General features: G+C 42.6%; 1 protein-coding gene and 1 long non-coding RNA gene across 2 annotated transcripts; both read right to left on the reverse strand.

Moving 5' to 3' along the window:
• Positions 1–60: 60 nt before the first annotated feature.
• Positions 61–7,910, reverse strand: LOC118428525 (polycystic kidney disease protein 1-like 2). The gene is made up of 14 exons (XM_035838615.1): positions 7,898–7,910; positions 7,327–7,484; positions 6,573–6,815; positions 5,701–6,190; positions 5,183–5,331; positions 4,748–4,972; positions 4,021–4,185; positions 3,733–3,893; positions 3,354–3,532; positions 2,639–3,129; positions 2,065–2,200; positions 1,564–1,805; positions 951–1,125; positions 61–746 (listed from the first exon to the last, which is right to left on the reverse strand). The coding sequence occupies exons 1-14, from the start codon at positions 7,908–7,910 to the stop codon at positions 61–63; spliced, it is 3,513 nt and encodes a 1,170-aa protein (XP_035694508.1).
• A 5,212-nt stretch (positions 7,911–13,122) lies between these two features.
• LOC118428889 lies at positions 13,123–14,967 on the reverse strand. Its single transcript, XR_004832700.1, has 3 exons — positions 14,885–14,967; positions 14,272–14,340; positions 13,123–13,206 (listed from the first exon to the last, which is right to left on the reverse strand). It is a non-coding gene; the product is annotated as an uncharacterized LOC118428889 (long non-coding RNA).
• Between the last annotated feature and the right edge of the window lie 5,642 nt (positions 14,968–20,609).

Here is a 20,609-nt window from a genome sequence, read left to right on the forward strand (position 1 = left end):
TCAAACAATGAGCATGCTGAAATGCAATTTTCATGTAATCAAATAAATTCAACAAACGTCTTACTCACCTTCCCCCTGCTTGATTGCCGCCAGAGCCCTGGAGCTGTAGACAATCTTAAAGCCATACAAGGCAATGGCGGTAAATGCCAAGAAGAAGTTGAAGATTTCGACAATATTCCATGGCTCCTTCAGGTAGGCCAAGCCGGCTGTGCGTGCAGCTTTCACCTCTCTCCACAGCGTGTAGAGAAGAACGATGACGTAAATGATTTCCAACAGTATGTAAAGGTACCCGATCGTCCCCGGCCGTTGATGAAGTCGGAAGGTCTGCACGTGGTGACGCGAGAAAACTCCGGTCGTCTCAGAGAATTCAAACACCACCATCAGCGATGTGAACAAATCCAGGTTCCCATTATAGAGCATCGCTTCCAAGAAGATGACCCTCGTACGCTTGTCGATCCATCGGTTGGCCTTTAGCTCTGCTAGGATGCTGCGCATCTCGTCTGCAGATTTTCCCAGGTGCAGACCGAAGCCGTCTCCCCAGTAATGCGTCGTTACACCGTAGATGGGGAGACTGGGGTAGCCGCTGGGGAGGTGGGTCCATCCAGGGGCTGCTGATTCCATCGTTGATGTATTGCTGGTCCTTTTCCATCCCTTCTCAAACGCCCCGATCTCCTTGGCGTGTTCATCGTACGCTGATGAACATTCGTCAAACAACTGCTGCATTGTCACAGGCACCGCGCATAGCCCTAGGGTAACAGAAGGAAGCATGAATAGTCTGTCACATTGCTTACATTTTGCTATATTGATATGATCCTTTTATTTTTCTATGTAACTGTTCACTATATTTCCTCTGGCATGGTAATATAACTGCATGTGGAGTTACAATTGTAGTATGTGATATAACCCCACAGCAAGAATAGATGTTTTTCCAGGAAAGTAGACCTACCCACCTGACTTTACTCGGCCTTGGATCAGGCTTGGCGGGTAGACCAGGACTGTCTGCATGTCAGCTGTGAAGCCCTTCTCAAACCAGCGGGGCTTGTCTCCATTGTAGGAAGTCTCCGGGTAGAAACTCTCCAGGGCGGTCTCGCTCAGCCAGGACCAGAAGGTGAGAGGATCATTCACCTGTGGAGAAACACGGCCTTGTTACTTTACTGTATAAAGAAAGCGAAGAATACTAGTTATTGTACATTCCTCATCACAAATTGTACACTGAGTTCATGTTCTAATGACCATCTATCTGGAAGTGTCAACATTAAGGGTTTTCCACGGGACTGAAGGTTTATATGACCAATGTCTTCTATTCTTCTATGGAAACCAAGTGGCCGGGTACATTCCAGAAGTTTGACTTTTACGGACACTTTAACTAGAGACTCTGGTATTGATTTTGAGAACTTAGAGCAAGCTATGTCAGATAGGGCCCTATGGAGTGAAATATGTACTTGCCTTGTCCCGACCTCCGGTCGATGATGTATGTATGCAATAACTTATAGTGATCATGGTGTATAGTGATATAGTGTACATGGATTTATTTAGTGATCTCACAAATGCAATAAAAACTACCTCATCTACAGATTGCAGAATGGTGTTGGTTGTGCTCTGTGTCTGATGGAAACCCTCTCTGGTGTTGTGATGCTCGTTGGCGATGCTGACTACAAGCAGGAGGAAACAGCAGAACCACACGATGCTCCAAAGGGTGTCCCCAAATCTCCTGTCCCTGCGCTGCCTCATTCGTGCTTGTTTGATGTTGGCAAGGGACATCATTGAAAGTCGCTCCATCCTTCTCTTCATGCGAAATGCATCGCCTTAAGCATAAAGATATTTGGAAACGTAAGTGTAGGGAGTATATAAAAGTGAAAACTCCATCATCTGGATAAAAGTTTAAGCAAGAACAAATGTACGGCCAAAGAGTCTGAGTCTGGAGCCTGTGTCTGGCTGGGTGCTCGCTGACACCGTCCAAAATACTTCCTTTCATCATAAATCATATAGTTTCAAAAATTTGGAAACATCTGCAAAGTATACATCTTTATTGTAATTATGGTAAGTAATGGAACTAAAACTTACAGTTGAGGCCTGTCTCCCTTATGGAAGACACCGCCGCACTGACTTCAATTGAAGCGGGGCCCCGCTTCTCCGCAAACATCGTCTCGATGGCTTGTGTCTTTCGAACGGACGAAGTCACGATTGTAAGGAGCAATATCTGCAAAATAAAAACATGGTTAGTGTTTCTGATATGCTTAAGATAGGTGCATATGCTACGATAGTGATATCATCCTTAGGATGTGGCTTGCAGTACGTTCTGAGTAAGTTATGTGTAAAACTAGCAAAATATTGTTCGTCTTGTTGACCAAACACTCCCTACAACTGACAAAATATAGTGGATGCTACCTGAAACGTCTGGCCGTTTCCAACTGCTATTTGGGCATATCTTAGTCTCATCAATAGGATGTCTAACCTTCATCGACGTACTTCCTATAACTATACCGTGCTTGGATCACATTGACATGTGGCACTTCAAGGTAGTTCACATTACATAACATATTACAACTGTAGCAAACATGTGATGGTACTATACAAGTTACGAATCATCATAATGATATCCTATAAATAAATAAAAAAAAGTCCGAGCAGTCCTTACCTTCGCTGGTTGCAGGAGGAACATGTCCACCAGAAAGGATATGAAGTACGCAGAGAGCCACTCCTCGGACTTGTCCTTACCCCACTTCATACTGTACAGCACGGTGAAGACAGCTGACCCCAGGGTAGAAAGCAGCACCAGCACCCAGGCCACGTACTTGCACCAGTGTGGCAGGCCCTTGACTGGTCCTTGCTGCGTGGGTGTCTCAGGTGTGTCGCCCGTCTCCACGTCTTGGACCCGGCGGTTGTTCTTGTTGCTGGGTCGGCTGTACTGGAACAGCAGAACTATGGCCATGATGACGGGAAGGCAGGTGATGCTGGTCATCATTCCCGTGTAGACTCCATTCAGGGTGAAGGAGAACGGCCCCAGGCTGAAGCCCTGCACAACCTGGGTTTTTGTTTCATCTCCTAGCCACATGGCGCTGGACACCATGGACACGAAGAGGAGACTCAGGCAGCTGCCAAGCCTCTTGCTGCGGGTGAACGTGCTACCTGTAAAGGAATAATAATGGGTACATTATTAATTATTATTAAAAACAAATTTCTTAATGCTATAAAACTAAAGCAAAAAAAACGGCAACAAACATTCATGAAGCGTAACAGTTGCTATAAATTTGTTCAGTAAAATTTTAGACTAATCGTTGCTATATGGTCTGTCTGGAGTCATCTAAGGTAAAGATAAAGGTAAAGTGCAGAAATAGCAAAATGAATGTTACCTTCGGGTGTGATAGCGACGGACAAGAAGAGGTGTTCCTCTGCCAGATTACTCCGCAGACTTGCCGGGAACAGAAACCCGAACGATCGCAGGTCCTGCTCAGAGGCGACAGGAAAGGTCTTCACCACCTGTCCGTCCCCGCGGTCGGCTGCTAGCCACTCATGGCAGAAGAAATAGGACCTGTAGTTCCAACAAATAAAAAAAAAAACCTGACCAATAGAGACATGTCATTCATGTGTCATTTCAGCCTCCCACAGTGTCAATCTTTATTGCGTTTTCCCTGGTGAAATGAATAAATAAACAGACAATCAAAAATGACATGTATAATTCATATGATTGGATGAATGTAAGACAACCCCAAAAGGCTCGAATTAACTCACGTTTTGCCCGTGGTGACATCCTGCACTGCTGCTCTGTCCACGTACCACGATGCACGGTTCCCCTCCCCATTGTTGTCGTGCATGAGCTGCAGCAGCTCCACATTACCCAGCTGTTCTGCTGTGCTGAAGGTCAGGGTCACCTGGCTGCCCTGGGTAAAAACCTAAAACAGCAACAAAAATCCAACCTGATCTGTCACAAATTGTTGTAACTGTGAACTTCAGAGGGAAGTTGGGTGATGAAATAATTATAGCTCCTGCAGTAGACAGTGCCAAATTGTATGTCTTTACCTTCGCTGCGATGTCGACCACTGTAACATCGGATTTTGCTTTATCTCCGACTATCTTGAACGCAACGGTGGACTCTGTCCCAGCATGCCTAGCTGCCCCTGTCCAAATGAGCAGGCGGTACAGGAAGCCGTTCTGAAGGCCGTCCAACCTTACAGCGTGATGTAACTGTAACAATGGGTGAAGACATTAGAAAAGGAATGTTCACATACATGTACATACTGACCCTGACATTTGCCAGCACACACATTATAATCTTACTGAAGATATCATAGATGCTTGTACTTCATTAGTCTATACCAAAATCTTCTTTGCTGAATGACACACCGTGACCCTGGCGGGATTATGAAGACCTTTGTGATAGGCTAACTTTTGGGCTAACTTGGGAGTCCTTGCTGTATGTCTTTCACTGCCAAACTAAGAATGAATAGAAACTGGGTATTTGGGGATATCAGGTCAACAGACAGTGGTTTCAAATTATAAGACTTTCAAATTGTTGCAGTTTAACTTTAAAACCAGTCTGTTGACTTGATATCCCTAGATACCCTGTTTTTAAAAATACAATGGATATAGGTTACCCCACGGATTTAGTTGAATTAGCGAACTAGAACCATGTACCCTGTTAGGACTAGCAAGCCAAAAGAGTTAAGATTTAATGACTACAAATAAGTATTACACATGGTCACTTCTGTTGGTTTTATATGATTGATTGATTTTGTACCTTCCTTACCTTTCTTTTATCTTTACGCTCAGCGATCTTGACCACGGATGATGTAAACGAGTACAGACAGAGCGCCACAATGACGGTTGTCAAAACGGCACCGTTGTCCATCAAATCACTGAAACTCAACCCCCCGAAGTCTATGGTGTTCGGCGGTGTGGCAAAGTCACCTCCGAAGGCCGTCAGATGGTTGCAGTGACAGATGGTGCTTGTAATGGTGGACTGCTCGCTTATCTGTGGAAAGCAATACAGAGAGTCATGTTGTTATGATCATATTTTACTGATCCAAAAACTATCCATTTTATATTTGGCCATTCAATACGCCTAGCAACCTGGAGAATCCTACTATCATTTTGTTCTAGCTTTAAATGTTGTGCAGTAAATTAAAGTAGTCAGAAATTTAATCAGAGAACTTCTCCTGTAAATGTCGTGAACTGTACACACCGCACAGCCGTCCGTCCTCCAGTCTTCCTGGGTCTCGTTCCAGTAGACGCAGCTCAGACGGGCCCACTGGATCTGGTAGGCGTAGATGTCCTCAGTGCGTGACTCCTTCTCGTCAGTTTTCTTTTCAATGTCGCACTCGGTCACTGGTCCTGAAAAAGGAAGTTAATAAAGGTCCTGATAAGTTTACAACTACTGAGATATTACCCATAACTCCTGGGTAAACATCATAAATGCATGATGTATTTTACTTCATAAAGATTCAAAACAAACAAAATCACAACAGCGCACAGTGGGAAATCAACACTTTCTGTAAAAAAAATCATGTTTATTACCCTGGTGTGGAAACATACAAAAGTTTAAAATCTCTAAAAACATTTATCAAACAAAAGGTGCTTTTCCATCACAACAAAACACAATTATTGATATCATCATAGACAGTGCAGTATCACTTCATCTGGTACAGATATAATGTCATTCAGTCCAGTGTCTGTGGCATTTAGAAATATGCAAACACTCACCAAGTACTTGGACCTTGATGTAGTAATCCACAGGACCATCCTGTCCCGAGAAGAACATTTTTACCTCTGTCTTGTCTGTGTCTTCATCGCCACTCAGGGTTTTCATCAAGGCACACTCCTCGGGTAGGACGTACGTCTCCGTGGACACGTTGTAATTTTGATCATCAGGGCGACCGCCGTACCTGCCCGACACGCCGTAGACCACGCTTGTGTTCAGCGGGGTGATTGTGACCAGGAATCCTTCTGCGGTGTTGTTGAGTTTCAGCAAATGGTAGCTTGAACTCTGGTTTCCTGGGGCAGGGAAGGTGATGGTTGTCGTTGCTGGTTTGTTTCCGGAGCCGCCCGGAATGGTGATCTTGAAGTCTTCAGTCAGGTTGTCGAAAGCCACGGGGATGTTGTGGTTTTGTTGGACCGACAGTTCCATGACAGAGGAACGTGTCTGGTACTCCCCGCGCCCCCAGGTGAATGGATTCTGTTGAAACTGCGTCAACTGAAATGTACAAACATCTTTGAATAGTTCATTTACTCACGTAGCTCATTGTTATACGTGACAGGTATCATTTACCTACTCTCATAGTAAAGTCTTATGAGAGCAATGAATCTGAAATACTGCCAATTGCCGAAACAATACGACAAACGAGCCTGCGATTTAGAGGTCACTGCTGGAAAAAAAGGATGAAGTAGTACACAAAACTTTACTGTGGAACCCGAATAATGGAAATAGAAGACGTCGTGATAAGCAGCTTGAAGCTGACAGCAGTATAAACCTTCAGCAACTCCCCGCAGCGATGGACGATACAGAGGTGTGGAGAAAACTAGTCAAAGACAGGAGAGATCTTCAATACTACACCAGGACATCACATGACTCGTACCCTTATAGCGACGCTGTGCGGTGTATAGTCCGGGAACAGCGTTGCTTTAGACGGAACATGGAAGCTCCCATCCTCCGTCTGCACGACCTGGCCTCCAAACTGGTCACCCCAGACCCTCTGGGCATGGAGAGTAATACCTCCCCTCTCGATGATGACTGACGGGGCTCCAGGCCTCATGGCGCCGATGATGGCGTCGAACAGACCATCCAGGACCTGTCGGATTTCCTCGACAAGTCTTCGTCTCTGTAAGTAACCGTGAAGACATAATGATAAGCTACTCCCACTCAGATGATCCAGGTATTTCCTCAATAACATGTTCTATTAGTCTAAGACAAGATGTAGGACGAGAAGTCTGTGCAATATATTCTGAAGAAAAACGCTGTTTGATTAGAAACACCAATTATGTTAAAAGCAGAAAAACAAGGGAAATTGCCATTCTTGTTTGAAATACATCTAGGTATGCTGGTACATAGTAAGATTAATTTGTTTATGTGATAACTTTTTAGTCTGTGAGATTGAATGTTTCTAAGTCAAGGTAATACCACACCATCACATATCTTTGGTGTATATTTCACATACTTCATAAGCGAATTTTTTGTTTACCATTTAATACACATGAATATGCTAAACCAATCAAGGAAGAACAGCTTGCAATGCATGTGATTTAACACACGATCCAGGATAGAAAATGAACACTAACAAAACTAAAAAATCAACATCAAGCATTGAACAAAACATAATGACTTTTTGTTACCGTAGCTTGTTTCTCCTTCTCCTTTTCTTCTGCCTTTTCAAGGCGCTCCTTTGGAGAGAGGCTCTGGTCTTCCTTGAGATCAGATGCGAGCTTCCCATCATCCTCTTGTGCATCTCTCTCTGGTTCCTCAAGAAGAGAACCGACGGACTCAACCAGAGCTGCAGTAGAACAGAAACATGATGTTATCAATGATGCATTTATCTGATTAACGTTAGTAATCGATATACCGCATGTGGGAACAGCATTCGTCCATTTAATTGTTATGGACAATATAGAACTTCGCTGAAGATCAAATAATACAATTTACGGCAAATTGTATTCCTATTGCCAAATAGCAATTAAGCAACTGGATATGATTCTAATAAGGGTCAAACATTTCAGATAACATTCGTTATCTTTCGTCAGTGACACTGAAGAGATCTTGTTGAAGAGCGGACTTTAGATTCCAACTATGAATTGATATGCAAAAGAGTTTGAGTTGACATTTGTATCACGAAGAGGAGAAAGGGGCCTGTCCCTGGCCTAAGCACTTAGGCAGGCAGTCATTTGCATCATCTTCGTCTTGTCTTACCTTTGTTTCCCATTGAAATAAAATTGTCTTTTGTGTATCAATTCATAGTTGGCATGTAAAGTCTGCCCTTCAACAAGATCTCTTCAGTGTCACTGTCGTCAAGATAACGGATGCTATCTGAAACGTCTGACCGTTTTCAGAGTCATATCCAGTTGCTTGAATAACTGCATGCTATTTGGCGTTATCTTATGACCTGAATTTCTAAGCTTAATCAATGTATTCCTAATAAAATATCAATGATTAGCAAAAATGATGTGCTTCATAATTGTTACAGCTGATGCATTCAATATCAAACGATTATTATATTTCAGCCATACCATAGGTATGGTGAAATATATTGTATTCGTAATGTTTCTTTCTTTCTCCTGTCAAATCTTCAGAACACGGTATCTCCGTTGTTCCTCAACCGAATGACTTGAAATTTGGCACAAGGGTAGAGTGGGCCAATACCCTCGGGCGTTTTTTTTCATTTTTTCCATATCTGTCTCTTAAATGATTTTATTAAGGTTTTTTGGTCATCTTAAGACCAAAACTGTATATTTGGGCCCCCTGTACCCTGGTATTATAACCGAATGAGCTGAAATTTGGCACAGATGTGCCTTGATAAGTCCCCCATATAGATTCAATATCAGTTTTGGTGTACAGTATAAGGAAATGCTTATTTTTGCGATTTTTTGGTCATTTTTTTACCAAAAAAGGACACTTTTGGCTCCTGTACCTTGGTTTTAGAACCGGATGACCTGAAATTTAGTATAGGAGTGCCCTAGACATATGCGCACATGGATACAATAACACTTGAGGCAGACTGTACAACAAAATGCTTAATTTTGCGATTATTTGGCCATTTTATGACCAAAAACGTACACTTTTGGCTCTGGTGCTCTGGTTTTAAAACCAAATGACCTAAGTTTTGGTAAAAGGGTGCAGTAGATATTTATTCAAATGACACATGTACAATTTTTGTCATAAACTACTTCAAAATTATATATTTGGTGATTTTTTGGGTCATTTTCCAATAGCCAGAGGGGTCAATGACCTTAAGGTCGTTGACCCCCAGCTGCAGATTGCACCTACTGGCATCTATGTCTATTTAATCTAATTAGATAGGTAACCAATCACTTAGCCTGAATCTATATCCTAAAAAGGGGGAGGTGGCAGCCAATCAGCGAGCCAGGTGTCATCTGGAAGAGTCCATTCTTACACGGAGGGGTTCATTTTTTTTAAATTCATCATTGGACTGGTGAAGTCTTTCAGTGGGTGTATTATTGGACAGGTCTATTTCGCAATTTTACAGAAAGTGTGCTGGAAGAGTCTATTCTCACACGGAGGGGGGATTTTTTTTTAATTCATATTTTGGACTTTGGTGACTTCTAGTTTGTCAAAGTCTTTCAGTAGGGTTATTATATTTCAGCCATACCATAGGTATGGTGAAATATATTGTATTCGTAATGTTTCTTTCTTTCTCCTGTCAAATCTTCAGAACACGGTATCTCCGTTGTTCCTCAACCGAATGACTTGAAATTTGGCACAAGGGTAGAGTGGGCCAATACCCTCGGACGTTTTTTTCATTTTTCCCATATCTGTCTCTTAAATGATTTTATTAAGGTTTTTGGGTCATCTTAAGACCAAAACGGTATATTTTGGCCCCCTGTACCCTGGTCTTACAATGGAATGGCCTGAAATTTGGTGTAGATAGGCATTAGATAGTTGGTAAAATGATCCAAGTAAAATTTTGACATAAACTACTTTAAAATGATTAATTTTGGCACTTTTCTGAGGGGAAATTTGTTTTGTTTTGGCCTCCTGACGTGACCTTCCGTGACCCCGCACGGAGCCCACACCTGTGCGCGAAGAGGGCGAAGGCTAATTAATATTCATAAGCGGGGCCTCACGATTCCGTATATACCAAGGAGCTTTTGTATATACTGCAGTGTTCCCTCCATAATTTTTTACAGCGTCGGCACACGTGGCCCGGGGTCCACCGAAGAACGCCGAAGGCCCCGGCCCGGCAGGGTCCAGGGGCAGAGCCCCGTTGGCGGAAACTCTTGCACTTTGGGCTATTCAGAAGGCTTATTGTATCAGTTTTTAGGGGCATTTCTGTGATGCGATGGTATATTTTCCCTGCGCTGTTAGCTCCGTACGTTTTTAGAAGGTTCCGTTTATCACAGAACTGCTATTGTTTCAGAAATCTCACGGACTTATGCTTACAAACACGTAAATTGCTAACTTGCAACCAGCGCTTTACTATATACAGTAAATTTCAGCACTTTTCTGAGGGAAAATTGGTTTCTTTCTGCCTTTTGCCGTGACGTCACCCCGCAGAGCCCCGCACGTGCAAGTTAAATGAATTTAACGAGCCAGCCAATCAGCGAAAAGGAAGACGAAGTCTAATTAATATTCAATAGCGGGGCCTTCCAACCCCGTTTATATAGAAACACGTGCATATCTTGACAACACAGCGGACGAATGTCACCTTGCTCCCGGTTTTATATACATGTATATATAAAATAGTTTTTTTGCGAGGATTTGGAGTTAACGACAAGGTCATTTGGACGGTAGCAGAAGGTACGCGTTCCTTGAACGTCAGAGTACATGTCTTTGTCGATGAATTTGCCAACATTCCGCGTAGCAATATCAATCATTTTCGGCAGATTTGACTTTGGCAGGGTAAGTTGAGGCAATCGAGGAAATGTTACTTGGCGGAAATCGCGGGAAAATTGGCCAGTTTAGATTTGATAAGTAAGTTTAACAATGGCGAGAATGATTATTTCCTCATCAATATTTATCGTTAGAATGTTTTTAACTGTAAATCTAAACAATTGTGTTACCTGTGCAATGTTTATATGAATAAACATACATTTTGCCAGCACGATGTTGGAGCAACATGATAACTTTATGTCTGTATTATGCCACTTTTATTGTTGAAGGCGCGTAAGCAAATGAACAAGCATGACAAAAGAAATATTATGATACTATTTATTCGGTAACATTCACTTTTATTCACGATTCTAATTTGCAATGCCTGCAAACTCCGATCGGAATCACCCGGACCTTGTACGATTTAAAATGCATTTAACGTGAAATTGGAATTTATGACGAATCCGACACGTTAGTTCAAGGAGCTTTTATCAGATAAAAGCTCCTTGGTTAGTTCAGATTCTTTTCTCAGTAGTCACGCTTCCTATTTTCATAGTTTAAAAACTATCGACAAAGGAAGCGTTAAAGAATGTTTTTCTCCTGGTGCAAACTGTAAACACACGTCACCCACCACTCGTCTCCGATGTGACGAAGCCATTCGCGCCATTTTTATTGGATTTTAGACGGACTCGACAGTCGAGCCGTCCACCGCGGCCTTGGCATCGTTTCCTCGCGATCGGTGTCAGCCCTGACTGCACCGCTGCCCCTTGTCCTTGTCCCTCAACTTAGTTGTAGTAGAAGCAATAGTTTCCGCGTCGTCCACTTCTTGACAGGTCGACGCCTTAGCGAGATACTTGTGTATGTTATCCAGTCCCAAACATCGCAGTTTCTCGGTGCCTCTTCTTGATTGACGTTATGTTACCGCCTTTGTTGGAGCCGCTGCTGGCTGTGATTGTTTGCAAGTTAATTCGATTTTTCGCATAAAGTGGCACGCCCTGTCTAATCGGTATATCTAAAGACTGCAGCCAAGGCTGTTGTCATGGTAACGACACGTATAACAACATTTCCCACATGCGAATCGGGTTGGGCACGTCTTGTACTGCGTGTGTTTGATTTGAGCTCAAGTCGCTGAATTTACAAGTCTCACCGTCGGTTTTACAAACAGCACGTGCACTTACTTTTTCACCAGTCGTCTTCCAGAGCGTTCAAAATTATGAAAGAAAAGAGGCTTTTTCCTGTCATTTTTTCGGTAAAATCTTAGGAAAATACCGACATGTGTTGGTGCACAGATGTTAGCAAGATATGCAAGTTTTTCTAAGGCGCTGAATTTTGTCAGCGTGACTGAATGGTGGCATTGCAAACCGGAAGTACACTTTTTACGTCGCATTTTGGTAACTTTATCGAGAACTTATTATACCATACAGTAGAACTCTGAAAATAGTCTACCACGTCCGGTATGAACTTCGGCTTCATGTCTTTGCCGCGCCAGCTTCAAAAGAAAGGTAAACAAATTTGACTGATATTTTCTCCGTCCACCTTTATACCAGCGTTAAAACGGTAAATACTATTGTAACATCAATAGTTTTACAACGTTGTAGCGGTGTTTAACAGAGATAGAGTCAAAGGCGCGGCAGGAAAATATTACTGAGTGAATACTGAGCGAATTTTCAGCATGTGGAGCGCCGAAGCCTCCAACTTTTTTTTGCCTTGCCGGGCGCCGAACTCGGGCGAGAGTCGTCTCAAGCTTGTTGAGGCCCGGGAAATTTTGAAATCTTGAACCTCCGAAACGGCATTTCTGGCATTTTGACGAACAAATTTCACTGATAGTCCGAGCAAAAAATTTTTCCTAGGCCCTCCCCCTGGCTCAATTTTTTTCCTAGGCCCATCCCCCCCCCCCCGACGACCGCCCCCCCCGCTAAATATCGACCAGTCCCTTAGTGCCCAGTTACTCAGTGTAAAATTAGCGTAGCGGATCCGCTGCTAGTATAAACTTCGACCCCTATATGTTGTTTTTGGTAAGTTTTTGTCGACACATCTTGGCTTCCGGGTATCGCTCCGAGGACGCAAACAGTGAAGCGCCCCGGGCAGCTTGACCGATAATGTCATCGCTACGGGCTTTCGAAATTCATTAGGATATTGTGAGATTTTAGGTCCTATAATTTTCTTGCAAATCAGATATGTTAGACCAGATGGTACATTTTTACTTCCTGTATACTGTATAGGTGTAGTTCCCGGGGAAAATTTTGTTTGGAAATACGGCGTCGTTGAAAATAGTCTCTTAACTATACGTTTCAATGGGGGCGAGAAACTGGGGTGTGCCCCTAAATGTTCCATTTTCGAGCAGAGGTTATTTGAGACAGTTAAATGTTGTATGGGAAAAGCTATGGCTGAAATATGCTGTATTTGCTCCTAAGCAAATGTCGGCCTTTCTAGTTTGATTTGATTTTATATCACCAATTTTTGTCATATGTGATGACGTTTCTTACATGTTTTGGGTCTTCATTGAAAACAACGACCGTATATCAGCTGATAGATTTTTCCTTGATGAAGTTGAAAATGTAATTTATGACATTGTACTTACACCCTCCCACGGACTGGACAGTGGCCTGGTCAGACATGTCCAGTAGGTACAGTTTGCTGATAATGGACATCAGAACAGCCACGGCCATTTCCTATAGGAAACAATAAATGTTTCTTTTGAAAACTTGGCTAAAGATTTAAAGGCAACAATTTTGTTGTTGGTTGGCCCTCATCGATAGCCTGGGTACCATCCGGAAGGTAGATCGCTCCAACGTTCATTATATGCTATATATAGTCGCTACTAGCTCTGATATTCATTATACACTAATAATGTATTGTTGCTTCTCTGTGTTTCCGATAGCAGAAGCGAACATAGGAGCGAACTACTATCCGGATGGTACCCAGGCTACCTCATCGAGACATGCATGCCAAAATTTGAACTTGACCATCAGGTCAACAACACCTACCCACGTACCCTTTAGATATCATTGTGATTCTATCAGAGGCACTTCAGATATGTCAATACATCGGGGTAATTAAATTTGGTAGAATAAAACCAGTGAGTGGGAATAAAACCAGCTAATGAGAAACTTTTTGTATGTCACAAAAGATTTAAATTGGTAACGTGCAAAATGAATTTAATGTTTCTGTTCCGTATGTTCAACAAGAAGAAAAATAAGTGTCATTGTACTAGCAAATATGTCCATGCTAGTACAGCAAAAGTGTGCCAACATGCATTCTGATATAGTATGTAATACAATAAAGTCAATGACTCGTGCCACGACGTATAGCAAGATAAGCACTTATACATAACGATGAACCAGAAGAAGAGGAAGGGATTGTTTTCTGGACAGCCGCAAGCATGACATGAGTTAAACCATGTCGTAGTCGTAGGCCGGAGTCAAAAAGTTCGGATTTGTAAAAATCCCTTCAGTATCTTTTTACCTTATCCTCCTGTGGAATGCCCGGACATGACTTAATGACAAGCGTTGATAACTCAGAGATCATTTGCACTTGTTGTGACGTCTGGGCCCGACCCGATTCAGAAGCCAACGTTTTAATTGCCTTCCTGCACATCTACATGTACAACAATGGATAACAAAGTTTAACATCTTTATTTCTTTATATCCTGGTACAAATTCATCCACAGATTTCCAACAGATTTTCAGAATGTTCGCTATTGTTTTACCATTTACAGACTGCAAAACATTGCTTACCTGTGCCTTTTCCTCAGCAGCTGATGTTGGCCACCCCAACACAACAGCATCTCCAGAGACATCCGCAGTCTTGCCATGGAAGAACGACAAATTTTCAGAAATGAAGTTGGTCGTTAACAACAAAGTTGCATCAGGGGCAAATAACTACTAGTATGTGATTAGCTATGCGTTGATTTTAATGCAATTCAAAACTCCGCAAATCAGGAATAAAAGTAAGAAAGGTATCAAACCAAGATGACGAACAATTGTACATGATATTTTACTCTAGTCATGTGGCACAGGCATCTGTGAATGGAACAATGCCCCCCCCCTCCTTATCAGAATATAATCCTAGTACTAATTCATGCTCATTTTTTTTAATGGTTCCCTTACGGAATGTTTTTTTTCTCTTTAGAATGCAATATTATGTATAATGAAAAGTTTATTTTCGGTAAATGGCTCCCATTTTATTCTAAAAAGGCAAAGTCAATTGACTTAAGAGCTTTTACTGCAAGGGCAGGTTACCCTCCTGGAGTGCCATCAACTTTAAACTGTAACTTTCTTATGTGATCCCTGTGATATTACTGTTGACAGAACACCAGTAATTAAGAAACTAGTGCTTTGCGTGACTAACCTGGGCTAGCTTCTGGAGTACATCCTGTGGTTTTTCAGAGATGGATGCAGCAAAGATGCTGTCCAGATCATAACCAAGAGCCTATTGAACGAAAATAAAGGACAGTTTAATTAGAATAGAAGAAGAAGAAGAACTTTATTGCGCGACAATTGCAGCAGGTACAATGTATGGCAATCTGAATATACATGGGAGTTGAACTATGTACTATTGCAAATATCTTACAACTAATCTAATCTAATGTAGCAGTATAAACAATCTAGTTAATATGATAAAAGCTAATCCTAAACAATTTTGGCACAGTGAACACTTATTTTTATTACACTCCTGTAAGTCTTCAACAGATGCTATGATTTATTATTTTTCTTTGCTCGCACCCTTTCCTTTCCTCTGAAGATGGTTTTGGTTACTTCTTTGTCTTAAGATTTAGGGTAGAGAGGTCGTCCTTTCTATTCCCCTTCCACTTAGCTACCGTCGAGCGGTCATTGTGTGACGAAAATAGTCAGACTTAATGTTAACGTTGAAACACATTCCATTTTCTTTGTCAATGAAATCATCAAATTTTACGTGTCATTTACAAAGAAAATAAACGTTCAGGTACTTTGCAAGTTTATACTTTTATATCATCAACCATAGGTCTTACAAATCCAATTTTGATCGCTCCATCCAGTGGACAGGGTAACTTGTATATTCCCAAAACACCACCAGCTGTAGAACAGCATACCTGGTCTGGTGCTGCTCTGTTATCCACCGGCGGCCTGCTGCTGGTCTCCTTTGTTTCTGCACACCATAAACAGACGTGTTATTCAATGACTAACGCCTTCACTCTCATGGACATCTTTGATCAAGAAATGATTAAAGTTACAAATTCTTTATCAAATCTTTGACCTATGAAAATACGATAATTATGGCACAATAACCAAATAAGCCCTCTGAGCTGATGTTAACATGAACTTTTGAGCTGAACTTGAGATACTTGGGACATGTGTGGACCTGTTGTATTTTTGTTGTTGCTTTCTTATGCTTCTTGCATGGAAACTATGTGTAATGTGTAGCTCTATGTCATAGTATGTTGTATATCAAGACAATATGAGAGAATGCACAAATTTACACCAGTGAGTACAGTTTTTAGTTGACAGTCCATTCATTGACAAGCAGTTTCTATTTCACTGGATACATCGGTGTTATGGACAACAACGTTTATGTCTCAAATACCTTGTAAAATGTCTCAAGGTTTAGCGGTTTTAGTGCTAGTGTGCGAACCTACCATTGGCTTCCGATCCGAGTTGTACAGCTTGAGTTGATGACCTGGTGGACAAGACTGTGGTCATTCTACTTGTCTGCCTTCTGGTAGGAGTGGCTGTTGTTGTGACTGCTGCTGATAAAAAAATTCAAGCATTGAAAAACCAACCTGAATATGGTTTTCTAAACTTTAATCAAGTAATGTAAGACAACACTACATCACATGAACATCAAGTTCAATAGAAACAAAGCCACAATTGATTTTGAAAAGCTTTATAAAAATTGTCAATTTCTTAGACCTACTTGACATTTCCAAACCGAGCTTTAGGGAACTAAAATTATGATATAAAAGACACCAAACTACACAATGCGTAGAGAGAATATTCATGGGCATTATTTGTATAAATTTTTACGTATATATTTCTATTTTTCGCTTCAACAAACAGCCTGGCCGGGCCCCGGTTTGGAAATGTGACGTGTTTTTTCCAGTTCTATGGTGCTGTTGACAGTATTGTGTCAAACAAGCTCGTGAACCTACCACTATCAGATGACCCTCCATCCTTCACATCTTCTTGTGCTTGTTGTAAGGTCGAAGTTGCTGGTTCGGTGGAGAGGAGGGTGGTCCCCCGACTTTTCTGCTCCGTGGTAGCGGCAGGTGCAGACGTTGTGGTTGGTGTGGCGGCTGGAAAGAAATTACTGGTCAACAGACTACAAATTGTCAAAACCCTTTAGATATATATGTAGAGAGTAATTAAGGGTTAATGACCCGCCCCGAGGTGTATATGGTGTCATAACGCATGGTCCTCGGCTATAACCACCGAATGAAACTATCAGTGGTCTAGTTATTAATTGATACCACAACAATACCGTAGAATGAATATGTAATATATTGAATTGTCATTGAATATATTGAACTATTTTCTCCACAGTTTTGTTGTTTGCTTGTTTGTTTTCTGTAGCTTTAGTCGTTAGGCATGGCACACTAGTTCTGTGTCATGCCTAACGGCTTAAGGATACGGAAAGCAAGTCTTTAGTACAACCTGCGTAAAGCAAGACTTTAAGGAATGATTCACTCACACCGAGATGGGCCCCTACTCTCTTTGATAAGTCGAACTGTGGCTCTCCTGAAACACGGCGCCTCCACCATTACGTCCCAATTCAAGAGGACGTCCCTAAGACTTTAAAAAATCGTCAACAACAACAATAACAGTGGCAACCTACCTGTGACCGCCAGTGCAATTGCTGCCTCGCTCTGCGACCTCCAACTGCCTGATGAGAACAGGGCTGTCACCCTGATGATGTAAGCAGTCTCCGGTGGCAGACCAACCACCGGAAACGACACTTCACCTGTTGCTGTGCTCTGATTGACAGCTGTCGTCATGTCCAGCCCGGACACTACGACACGGTATCCCTCAAGGTCAAAGTCAGGATCAGGGGATGGAGACCACGTGACCTTGAATCCTTCATCCGTGATATCTGTAACAACCAGGTCCATTGGTGGATCTACAGCTGCAAGAAAAAGAATTAAAACACATAAGACGAGTGTAAAAAAATGTCTTCAGACCAAGTGACGTCCTGTTGGCGTTCCGGCTAGGGTGCTTGGCCCAGAACTCAGAGGTCCTGGGTGCGAGTTGCCTGACATGTCATCGTGCCCTAGACACAGTGGATAACAACGTCAAAATTGTCTCAAAAAGGTTATGGGGCTTCCTTTCAGACCAAGATTTCCCTGTGAGGGGTTAAGTCAGAGTAACGTTACATAATCAGGACATAGATTGACCTCTGAGGTGCTGTGTAAGCTACGTTGGAACACAACGCGCCGTGGATGATTTAAAAAAATGTAGTGCTTGTTTTTCTTTTAATAATTGGCTCGATTACTCGCAAGTCCTGTCAACATCAGTCATGATATCGATGTCTGAAACATAATAACAATGATATTCACACAGAAGATACCTTTATCGCAAAGCTGTGTTTTCCATCCATCCTGACACCCAGCGGAGCAGACACCTGACAGCGGGTCACAGTTGACGTCTCCGCCTTGGCAGTGCCCGCACACTTGGAAACAGAGTTACTAACAGTACTAGATGTTCATTTTAAACATCGCATGTTATATCATTATAGTTACAAATTAAATCTGTCATAGCTAAGCTTGCATCAGTTTGGGCTTAACAAATAAAGAGAACAGACCTAAGGTAAAGTGTAGTTTGATTAAAGTAACTACCCTCTACGTGCCAACTGCGAGAAGCTCCTTGATAATAATGAACTGCTCTTGAAATTGTGAAAAATGCCTCAAATAATTTGCATATCTACATTGTGTATATGCATTGTGTATATGCTTGTGCAATGAACTCCAATTTTTACCTCCACAACCGTGGGCATCCGCCATCAACACGAATCCCAGGTGGCAGAAACACCGGTACCCCCCAGGAAAGTTTGAGCAGATGTGGTCACACCGACCGTTCACTGCCGCACACTCGTCAGTATCTACAAGGAGAATGGAGGCAAGATTTAGGGTCAACTCCTACAGCAAATTTTACTTCAGCAAGGTTGTAATATTTTGTTCAAAGAGCCGGCATACCTGTGCATGTTGGAACAGAACTACTCCAAGTCTGGTTCGCCTGGCACCGCACACTAGAGGCTCCTTCCAGCTCGTACCCCTGGTTACAGGTGAACATCACCTCGTCATTGTAGTAGCTCACTCCGGTAGTACTCAGAGATCCGTTGTCAGGGGGAGTCAGCGCTGGACATTGGACAACTGAAATAATAATCAAATGTTGATCAAGAAAATTGAAACTGTAGCGCCAGTTGCACAGAAGCACCTGCATCACAGGAATGTTGAAGCAGATGTGGTCACACCGGTGGTACACTGTCGCAGATTCGTCGCGATCTACAAAGAAAATGGAGGAAAATTTCTGGGTCTGATATACCTTACCTCTGCATGTTGGAAGAGAACTACTCCAAGTACGGTTCGCCTGGCACCGCACACTAGAGGCTCCTTCCAGCTCGTACCCCTGGTTACAGGTGAACATCACCTCGTCATTGTAGGAGTTCACTCCGGTAGGACTCAGCGTTCCGTTATCTGGCGGAGTCAGCGCTGGACATTGGACAACTGAAATGATAAACAAATGTAGATCAGGAGCATTTAGATTGCGGTATCAGTTGTACATCTAATCACCAGTACCCCAGGGAATTTTGAAGTAGATGTGGTCACACCGGCGACTCACCGTCACACATTTGTCGCGATCTACAAAGAGAATGGAGAGAAACTGCACGGTATAAAACGTCTACAATAAACGTAACCTCTGAAAAGTTTGTATAAAAAGACGACTAGACTGCAAACTCTCTTACCTCTGCATGTTGGGACAGGACCGCTCCAAGTTCGGTTCGCCTGGCACTTCACACAAGACGCTCCTTCCAGCTCGTACCCTTGGTTACAGGTGAACATCACCTTGTCATTGTAGGAGTTCACTCCGGTAGTACTCAGCGATCCGTTGTCTGGAGGAGTCAGCGCTGGACATTGGACAACTGAAATGATAAACAAATGTAGATCAGGAGCATTTAGATTGCGGTATCAGTTGTACATCTCATCACCAGTACCCCAGGGAATTTTGAAGTAGATGTGGTCACACCGGCGACTCACCGTCACACATTCGTCGCGATCTACAAAGAGAATGGAGGGAAACTGCACGGTATAAAACGTCTACAATAAACGAGGCATCGTCACCCTTCCACCCCCCATTCCAAACATGGTTATGTCCCATTTGATCAAATCAACGTTACCATAAGCGACGCCTGGCGGACCATTAGGTACTGCGTACGTGTCACTTGAAATCGAGACCCTTCCCTCCCCCATTCCATCATCATCATCATCGGTCGGCTGCGACGCAGGCGACTGTAAGTTTCTTCCAAGACCTTCTGTCGGCAGCTAGATGACATGGTTATGCCCCACTTGGAAAAGGCGGCGGAAGGTAATTTGTAGTGCGGATACTAAAACAATGACATAACACGTTTAGCACATTGTACCTGTTGCGATTCAAACAAAGTCAAAGTCAAAGTGTGGCACATGACAGGGCGACGTGATTGACAACTCTCTGTCACATGTCAGGACGCCCGCAAGTGCCACGTGTCACGTGTGCGGTTATTATTCTGTTATTACTGGGTGTAGGGGAAGGTCTTTTAAACTTTTTGTCATTTATATATAATTCCGTTTTGGAATGATAAACCGGAATGTGGAAATATGTCCTTTGGGCATACAGAAAGACATGCGACACCAGACGAGGTAATTTATTACTCTGACAGTAGATCTATCTGATAAGGCGTGTCAATGGTAACCATGCCTTATTTATCCCAGATGTCACTTTAAATCGAAGCATCGTCACATATTCAAGACCCTTCCACCCCCCAATTCCAAACCTAAAGGTTACATAATCAGACCTTACCACAGACTGGTACGTCACAATACTCCCATCTTGTGCTGAGATCCGTGGTG

This window comes from Branchiostoma floridae, chromosome 13, assembly GCF_000003815.2.
Source record: "Branchiostoma floridae strain S238N-H82 chromosome 13, Bfl_VNyyK, whole genome shotgun sequence".
Classification (NCBI taxonomy): Eukaryota; Metazoa; Chordata; class Leptocardii; order Amphioxiformes; family Branchiostomatidae; genus Branchiostoma; species Branchiostoma floridae.

Excerpts from the sequence above, each read along its gene's own strand:
- LOC118428525 (XM_035838615.1), bottom strand. Across the intron at positions 3,130-3,353 it reads CGTCGCTATCACACCCGAAG|GTAGCACGTTCACCCGCAGC; the intron begins GTAACATTCATT and ends ATTCCTTTACAG. Across the intron at positions 747-950 it reads CCAAGGCCGAGTAAAGTCAG|GGCTATGCGCGGTGCCTGTG; the intron begins GTGGGTAGGTCT and ends CTGTTACCCTAG.